Source organism: Salvelinus fontinalis, chromosome 27 (assembly GCF_029448725.1).
Source record: "Salvelinus fontinalis isolate EN_2023a chromosome 27, ASM2944872v1, whole genome shotgun sequence".
Classification (NCBI taxonomy): Eukaryota; Metazoa; Chordata; class Actinopteri; order Salmoniformes; family Salmonidae; genus Salvelinus; species Salvelinus fontinalis.
The window spans coordinates 25,626,210-25,636,211 of record NC_074691.1 but is presented as its reverse complement, the minus strand read 5'-3'; the positions used below and the strand labels follow the sequence as shown (position 1 = coordinate 25,636,211).

The window sequence follows — 10,002 nt, the reverse complement described above, 5'->3', positions numbered from 1 at the left end:
AGAAGAACACGTCCCCTTATCATACACACAGGGAGGGACACGGCCTTACACACACCACACACACACGTACGCCATGAACAGACACATGCACACACACACTGTCTCACACCTAGAGCCCCTTACGATCTGTCAACAATACACACCAGTGTGATTTCTTAAAGATGTTTGAGTATTTGTTCGGAACTGTGCAATGGGTTTATTCTCAGGCGTTTCTGAGAAAGACACCTTAATTATAGTCAGGCATCTGTATAAGAACTCCCACAGGACCCTTGGTCCTTCCATAATTCATGTTGCCCACATGATGGCAAATATTACACTACAGCAGGATACGACCAGGGAATTACTGAGGAAGTCAATATTTAATGGAGGTACTAGCTGTGTGTGTGTGTGTGTGTGTGTGTGTGTGTGTGTGTGTGTGTGTGTGTGTGTGTGTGTGTGTGTGTGTGTGTGTGTGTGTGTGTGTGTGTGTGTGTGTTCAGCCCTGATGTTCATGAAAAGAATACTCTGTGGTTAATATTGGCTCTATCTTCAACAAATCCTTTCTGTTTAAAGAAAGCAGAAAGGTCTTTCAGTGAAACATAACAGCCTAGACATTGGCATACACAGCTTTCAATCCAAGAGTACTGAATAGCGTTTGTCTCTTGGAAATCATTTTTCTATCGAGTCAACTAACTATATTCTAGAGGAATTGTTACAGTATCCCTCTCAGGTAAGAAACATCATCCAAGGTCAAATAACAAGCTTTAGATACAGCTAGAAACCTGGAGGGTTATAAACATTAAAGTATTCAATATTTAATGTTGCTGAATGTAGATGTACTTGGTCTAGGATCTGAAGGGCAACGAGCAGCAGTAACCTATATTTCACCAACATTTCCTTTAGCATTCACTACTACTGTCCTTGAAACATTGTACTGATCAATAGTGTATTAACGGTGGTGGGAACAGTGGCTCAACAGACTAACTCTGTCCTGTTGCCTTGGCCACTTCAAGTTCCGCTGCCCTTAGTGACGTCACCGTCACCCCAATTATGACTTGGTCCTCAGGCTGGAATGGTAGGGTCGTAAGGTCGAGGAGATGGATAGAGAGAAAGACGGAGAGGTAGAGAGTAAAAAAGGAGCGGGTGGGAAGGCATGAAGGTTGTTTGAAAGAGGGATGGACGGAGGGTGGGATAGAGGGAGGGAGGGTTGGATAGAGGGAGGAAGGGTGGGATAGAGGGAGGGAGGGTGGGATAGAGGGAGGGAGGGATAGAGAGAGGGATGAAATTGTGTTTCCAAAATCTCACCCGTGGCACGGCTCCAACTCGAATACTGTTGATCAGAGAACATTCTAGAACCTGGCCCTCCTGTAGAGAGAATCAGTTGGAGGAATATAAAAGAGAGAAAGAGCGAGAGAGAGAGAGAGAGAGAGAGAGAAAGAAAGAAAGAAAGAAAGAAAGAAAGAAAGAAAGAAAGAAAGAAAGAAGAAAATAGAGATCTCGTCAATGTCAAATAAAACAGATATACTCCGACCCCACCTCCCCTTGCTTTGTCTGATTACTGTAGCAACCTGACTGTCACTTCCAGAAGTCCCATAGACATTTTGTCTACAGCTAGTGACAAGACATGGCTGTTCTCAAGGACACACCCCATGTAGCATGGATAAATACAGTACCTTAGAGAGATACAGTAATATTATACATTGCTATCCTCTTACACAACGGCTAAATCACAATGGTGTGACGGATAACAATGGGCTTCCTCTCCAACCAGCATTACCTTAATGCTGTAGCATCAGTAGCCAACCCTCCTAATTGGAAGAATCTGGTGTGCTAGAGCAGGGCTAGAACAAAAGCCTGCACACCCAGTATCTAACTCGCCAGGAGTAGGGTATAGGCTGCCTTATAAGTGGTGATAAATGCTGTAGTTAGCGAGGATAACTGTTAGTGAGGATATGGGCCTATATCTCCTCTACAGGGAGGGTTCATTTCACACAGCCCTCTCAATGGCACCTTTGGATAGTTCTTCAGTTATGACTAAGTCAAATGATTTCTCAAGCTATTCATTCCATTCATATGGAGAGCCTATTCATTCCTAACGCTCTCCATGTGAATGGAGGAGACTGATTTACAAGAACACACTGTTGGAAAAGGAGAATAGTGTTGAAAAGGACCTTGCAATCGAAACGTCAAAAACACATAACGGACTGCGTTCTATCCTGTTGACTGTTTTTCTACAGGGTCATCCTCTCTAAATAACCTTCAGTCTTTCCTTTTCTCTCTGTGAATAAACTCAATTTTATCCCACTGTCTTTCATTCTCTCTCTGAATACACTCAGAACACTAAGACAGGGCTCTGCATTGAGTGAGAGGTTGAGACCAGAGACGTTTATATTCACAGCTCTGGTTGAGAGACTGTACCTTTCCGTCGCTCTTCCATGTGATGAAGAAGCCAAACTCGTCCACTTTGACCAGACAGTTGGGCTCAAACAGAAACGGGTCCTGCGAGAAAACAGAAGCATTTTATTAAGAGAGCAGCCTCATCAATCAGAGGTTTTATTTGACATCCAAGGACATTACACACCCTCCATTACCTAGCTAGCACGCACGGCTTATGGAACAAGATAAACAGCATCCATAATTCATTTGTAAAGAAGTAACACACACAAACACACACGTGCAAGGAGAACACACACACACACACGTAGGTGAGGAGACACATACAAGGAAAACACACACACACACACACACCTACAGCCTGTGAGTGCAGGACAGGAGGACCTAGCGCTAAAACAAACAAAAACACAGGAATGTGAATATCAGGAAGTGTTGAATGTGTACCACACAACAATCATCCATTACCTTGGTGACAGAACATAACCCTGATTAACGTAGCAAGCAACACTCCCTGGTCTACTGGACATATAATAAAATAGCAATTATCCTGGCTAATAGTATTACACTTCCTCTTACATGTTTACTGTGACTTTATGTGACATTGGAGACTGAAGAGTCTGAAGTTATATTTACTTAGAGAAATACCAAAATAGTTCCTAACCTACTAATTAAAACCGCTAACTTAAAGGTTAGAGCTGTGCTTTATTTACAGTGTACTTAATGTGGTAAACCACCCAGTTTGAAATCCCTGAGACTGTTATTAGTCAAACAGCCAGGCTTGTTTCAGGCCACTCTGTCCAATATCAGTCTGAAACACGTTCACAACCCAAGGCAATCTGTGTGTATGCATGAGAGTGTGTGTGTCTGAGTGTGTATATATATGAAAGAGAGAGAGAGAGAGAGAGAGAGAAAGAGAGCGAGAGAAAGTAAAAAAGTAAGAAAGAAAGAGAAAGGGGGAGTAAGACGGGGTGGGCTGGCGACAGAGTAATAGCAAAGTCACTTGGATTACATTCCAGTAGTCCATCCATTTCTTTGCCACATTCTAAGTGAGCACCCATGTGTGTGTAAGAGAAAGACAGAGTAGGAGAGAGAAAGACAGAGTAGGAGAGAGAGAAAGATAGAGTAGGAGAGAGAAAGACAGAGTTGAAGGTAGTTACAGTCTCAACTTTAACTGGAGCTAAAGCAAACAGTGAGCCACACACACACACACACACACACACACACACACACACACACACACACACACACACACACACACACACACACACACACACACACACACACACACACACACACACACACACACACACACACACACACAGCAGGATGTGGTGTTTCAGTGAGATTATGTAAATCCTACAGTACATGTGCTGCTCGACACCATAAATAGCGCTAACTCCCTTTCTCTGAGCAAATATGGCTGTTACATTCACCCAGATCCATTGTCACCAAATCCCAGACTAATAATTAACAGTCCTGACATTTAGAGAAGTTGGAAACCACCAAGAATGCAATTCAAACTGACCCTTCACCTGTTCTTCCATCTGTGTTGTGCACCTTACTGTGTAAACTGAGCTTCCCTTGTATTCAACTTGTAAAGATGTCTGTCATAGCTAGTATCTACAATATCATGCTGGGCTCTCCTTCCTGTTAAGAGGTAACCTGGCTGAGACGGTCTAGTCTTCTACTCCTAATAAACCTAACATGGCTTTTAAGGAATATTTTACTAGGAACACTCTGTCCCTACTCCCAAATGCACACACGTGCCCCCTCCCTCCCCCCTCACACACAAACACACAACTACAACCAAAACACTCCCATATTGCGACCCTTTGAATTGGCAGAGCAACATGGTTTTTAATGGGTTGCTAGTGTTTTTGTTGTTGTTGCTGGTTATGTTAGTTTTTGGTTCACAATATGCTATTTCTTTATTATACAGACTTACTCAAACAGCAATAGGTAGGCAACAATGGGTATGCAGACCAGGTATTCAAAAAGTTTGGTCCGAAGTCTTGGTTGAATCTTTGCGATGCGCATTCCAGTCATCATGCGCTGTTTGAATGATCATTTCTAAAGGCTTCCCCCAAAATCTTATCATTTTAATGTGGACTACAAAGTAGGACTACCTGACAATTATATCAGGCTGATTTGTATCAATCACGGGGCATTTGTTTCGCAAACTCTGACATCACATGTAGCCTACACCGTACATTGCACAGTACAAAAATGAATGATATACGTAAACCCTGGATGGCTGATGCTGTGTATTGGCCAGTGAGAGGCTTTGAAGCCACCGATCAGCCTTACTGGCACTCCCCAGAAGGACCAGTCCTCCATAGGAATTCATTGACTTCTACAGTATATACATGAAATGTTTCAAGGACAGAATTACATGTATTTAAGCATTTTTCTGTTGTCCGAACCGTTTGGGTCTCATGAACACAATGGGGTTCTCAGTTTTCCTCTACAACTCCCACAAGCCTCACAAGACTCCCACAAGCCTCACAAGACTCCCACAAGCCTCACAAGACTCCCACAAGCCTCACAAGACTCCCACAAGCCTCACAAGACTCCCACAAGCCTCACAAGACTCCCACAAGCCTCACACGTCTGAAAGTAACCCAATACCACTTTCAAAAATGAGTGGAAGTATGGAAGTTTTGTGCCCATCCAAAAAAGGGGTTAAATATGGGTAAAAATTTAGCAAAACCAATTTCTGAACTTTCTTATATCTCTCAGATAAAGGACAGAAACTTCAAAACATACATGTTTTACCATGTATGAATGTGTTTATTCAATGTGTTTCTATGGGCTAATGGCAGTAAGTCCAAATTCAATGTTTAATCAAATATTTTTTTAATATATTTTTTTATAGTCCAAATCGAATAGCAAAATGATACATGGTTGACCATCCTAAAACATTCTATATGTTCGCTTTTTTTTTGTATTGTTCCAGACATCAAAAGTGGTCTCCTGATGTAGGGTGTTTCTCAAAATGCATACTATCATTCACATTGGAACAAGGGAGGGTCGGAGTAGAGTCCAAAATGTATACTATCATTCACATTGGAACAAGGGAGGGTCGGAGTAGAGTCCAAATCAAAGTATGCACAACGGAGCACTGAAGGCACTTCTCGAATGCGTAGTCGGGTTTGTACATATTTTGAAGCATGCATCAATGCAAGCGTCAACAGAAAGTATGCATTGAAATATGACGCAACCACGTAAAACAATTACGCAACATTATTTGAGCTGAAGCGAGAGAAAATACACGCCGACTTTGATTTGAAATGTTGCCTATTCACATCTCATATGTTGCATGGTTACAATATTTTATCTTGATACGTTAATAAATATATGCTGTGCTAATTTTGGAATATTTATCAACTGTCCCTCCAAACAATCAACACAATTATTTGAGTACGGAGAGTAGTCTAATAGGCTACTTACTCAGCCCGCAATTTAAATAGAACTTTTCAATGATGCATGCATCATCCGCTTTACCGTGCTAGTATTCTTTTCATTCTGGCCAGTAGCTTTCATTTGGCACTGGCCAGGTGTGCCACTGGCAGATTAACCTGAATGTCAAGCCCTGCAAGGCCATGCGAATTTAAAAGATGGCTAGTCATTACTAGTCTGGTTCTGTATTGAATCTAGGTACATTATGGGAAAGGTCAGGTCATTATTATCAGAAGAAATGATGACCAAACCATTGCCACCAGTGAAAAAAGTCAGTGTAGCCCTCTACACACACACGCACACACACACGCACACGCACACACACACACACACACACACACACACACACACACACACACACACACACACACACACACACACACACCTTGGATGGAGTGGGGTAGAGAGTGCAGGTGGGAGTCATATATTTGTCTGGAGAAAGAAGAGAAGGAGACCCCTGGTTGTCAGACTCCCTACTCTCATAACTTTACATTCCTCTCTCAGTGCGTAGTGGAGATCTGCTAAGTGTGTGTGTGTGTTGAGTTTGTGTGTGTGTGTGTTGAGTTTGTGTGTGTGTGTTGGTTTTGACTGGAGCTCCCTCCTCTAGTTCCCCATCCATCACCACACTCTTTAAAAAGAAAGAACACACATACACCCCAAACACACACACCGACACACACACAGGACTGCTAAGAGCACGCCTGGGGAACCACAGCGTTCCCTACAGGAGTCAGTCATCCAGCATCTGTAAATGTAAAAACAAACAGGGGTAATATCAAACCTCCCTTGCCCATAACTATATACTATATTAAAGCCACCATAAATAAAACCATAATAAACGCCTGTCAAACTAATCACAATAATGGTTACGGCTTAATGTGGAATGACTCAACTATCTGCCAGTCTCTGGCATGATTGATTGAGTAAGCAGCCAACATTGACACACAGAACAATCAGATCCTATGGTCTGATACACACAACTGTGTGGATCTGAGGTTTGTTTTCCATTAGCTGCCTGAGTCACTGGCAGCTGTCTGTGTGTGTGTGTGGACTCTCTAATGAGAGAGGAAGAGGAAGATGATGTGAAGCATCAGTGAGGAGGGTACAGGATGGGAACGCTGTCATCCTTCCTCATCTTTCCTTCACAACGGAAAGATGGAGAGATGGAGTGTGGGATATGGAGAGACGGAGTGTGGGAGATGGAGAGATGGAGTGTGGGAGATGCAGAGACGGAGTGTGGGAGATGGAGAGACAGAGTGTGGGAGATGGAGAGACAGAGTGTGGGAGATGGAGAGACGGCGTGTGGGAGAGTGGGAGATGGAGAGACGGTGTGTGGGAGATGGAGAGACGGAGAGTGGGAGATGGAGAGATGGAGTGTGGGAGATGGAGAGACAGAGTGTGGGAGATGGAGAGACGGAGTGTGGGAGATGGAGAGACGGAGTGTGGGAGATGGAGAGATGGAGTGTGGGAGATGGAGAGATGGAGTGTGGGAGATGGAGAGATGGAGAGACGGAGTGTGGGAGATGGAGAGACGGAGTGTGGGAGATGGAGAGACGGAGAGTGGGAGATGGAGAGATGGAGTGTGGGAGATGGAGAGACGGAGTGTGGGAGATGGAGAGATGGAGTGTGGGAGATGGAGAGACGGAGTGTGGGAGATGGAGAGACGGCGTGTGGGAGATGGAGAGAGGGAGATGGAGAGACGGCGTGTGGGAGATGGAGAGACGGAGAGTGGGAGATGGAGAGACGGAGTGTGGGAGATGGAGAGATGGAGTGTGGGAGATGGAGAGACGGAGTGTGGGAGATGGAGAGACGGAGTGTGGGAGATGGAGAGACGGAGTGTGGGAGATGGAGAGATGGAGTGTGGGAGATGGAGAGACGGAGTGTGGGAGATGGAGAGACGGAGTGTGGGAGATGGAGAGATGGAGTGTGGGAGATGGAGAGATGGAGTGTGGGAGATGGAGAGACGGAGTGTGGGAGATGGAGAGATGGAGTGTGGGAGATGGAGAGACGGCGTGTGGGAGATGGAGAGAAGGAGAGTGGGAGATGGAGAGACGGAGTGTGGGAGATGGAGAGACGGAGTGTGGGAGATGGAGAGACGGAGTGTGGGAGATGGAGAGATGGAGTGTGGGAGATGGAGAGACGGAGTGTGGGAGATGGAGAGACAGAGTGTGGGAGATGGAGAGATGGAGTGTGGGAGATGGAGAGATGGAGTGTGGGAGATGGAGAGATGGAGTGTGGGAGATGGAGAGATGGAGTGTGGGAGATGGAGAGATGGAGAGACGGAGTGTGGGAGATGGAGAGACGGAGTGTGGGAGATGGAGAGACGGAGAGTGGGAGATGGAGAGATGGAGTGTGGGAGATGGAGAGACAGAGTGTGGGAGATGGAGAGATGGAGTGTGGGAGATGGAGAGACGGAGTGTGGGAGATGGAGAGACGGCGTGTGGGAGATGGAGAGAGGGAGATGGAGAGACGGCGTGTGGGAGATGGAGAGACGGAGAGTGGGAGATGGAGAGATGGAGTGTGGGAGATGGAGAGACGGAGTGTGGGAGATGGAGAGACGGAGTGTGGGAGATGGAGAGATGGAGTGTGGGAGATGGAGAGACGGAGTGTGGGAGATGGAGAGATGGAGTGTGGGAGATGGAGAGACGGCGTGTGGGAGATGGAGAGAAGGAGAGTGGGAGATGGAGAGACGGAGTGTGGGAGATGGAGAGACGGAGTGTGGGAGATGGAGAGACGGAGTGTGGGAGATGGAGAGACGGAGTGTGGGAGATGGAGAGACGGAGTGTGGGAGATGGAGAGACGGAGTGTGGGAGATGGAGAGATGGAGTGTGGGAGATGGAGAGATGGAGTGTGGGAGATGGAGAGACGGAGTGTGGGAGATGGAGAGACGGAGTGTGGGAGATGGAGAGACGGCGTGTGGGAGAGTGGGAGATGGAGAGACAGCGTGTGGGAGAGTGGGAGATGGCGAGACGGCGTGTGGGAGAGTGGGAGATGGCGAGACGGAGTGTGGGAGAGTGGGAAATATCTGGTGTTTGTGCCGACACACACACACACAGAGATGTTCCTAAAGTGCCTAAACCTATTAGAGCATCAGCCGGCAGCAGACCGGTGATGGGTTGCAGGAAATGTATCCCAGTACATCCTTCTGTCATCATTAGTATTACTGATTTATTGATGTCTAATGGGAAGGGAAGTCCCAAAGGACACACACACCCGCACACACACACACGAACATGTCCCTAAGGACAGAGGGATGACTCAACACCACCAGACTAAGAGTCTCCAATTGACCTTTGACCTAAAGCAATTATGGTCGTCAGTCAACGAGAGAGATACCCCATGCATGTCACACACCTGGTCTTCTTACATTGTCTGAGGTGAACTTAGATGATACCTAGAGAGATACAATCGATCAATATTTGGGAGACATAGAGAAAAGGGCTGTGTAGCAGTCAATGACCAAAGCGCCCTCTTTGGCCTCGTGTGGAATTGTCACGATCGTTGTTAGAAATGGACCAAGGCGCAGCGTGCGTAGAGTTCCACATTATATTTAATAGTGAGACTTACAACCAAAACAACAACGAATATAACAAACGTGCAGTAATGCAGTGCTCAAGACAACTAAACACAAACAAGATCCCACAAAGCACAATGGGGAAATGGCTGCCTAAATATGATCCCCAATCAGAGACAACGATAAACAGCTGCCTCTGATTGGGAACCATACCAGGCCAACAGAGATATATAAAAACTAGAGTACCCACCCTAGTCACACCCTGACCTAACCAAAATAAAGAATAACAAGGCTCTCTAAGGTCAGGGCGTGACAGGAATGTTATTCATATTTTTCTTAATGAATAAAGATTATTATTTTAAAAACAACGAAAATCTGGTGTTTCTATGTCAAACAGATGCAAAATGTAATACATTTCAACTTTATATCCGACATGGTACAGGTGTCTTCTTTTTTTAAGACCATAACCATGTGTGTGAGTGTCACGCCCTGACCTTAGAAAGCCTTTTTATGTCTCTATTTGGTTTGGTCAGGGTGTGATTTGGGGTGGGCATTCTATGTTTAGTTTTCTATGTTTCTTTATTTCTATGTTTTGGCCGGTATGGTTCTCAATTAGGGACAGCTGTCTATCGTTGTCTCTGATTGGGAACCATACT

General features: G+C 45.3%; 1 protein-coding gene across 1 annotated transcript in view; it reads right to left on the bottom strand.

Moving 5' to 3' along the window:
- The window catches only part of LOC129825657 (1-phosphatidylinositol 4,5-bisphosphate phosphodiesterase beta-4-like), a 149,865-nt gene that overhangs the window by 65,981 nt on the left and 73,882 nt on the right, over nt 1–10,002 (bottom strand). Inside the window, exons 5-6 of the mRNA XM_055885848.1 lie at nt 2,398–2,478; nt 1,285–1,344 (exon numbers count right to left, since the gene is read on the bottom strand). Of these exons, the coding sequence (XP_055741823.1) occupies nt 1,285–1,344; nt 2,398–2,478 (141 nt within the window). The remainder of the gene's footprint in view (nt 1–1,284; nt 1,345–2,397; nt 2,479–10,002) is intronic.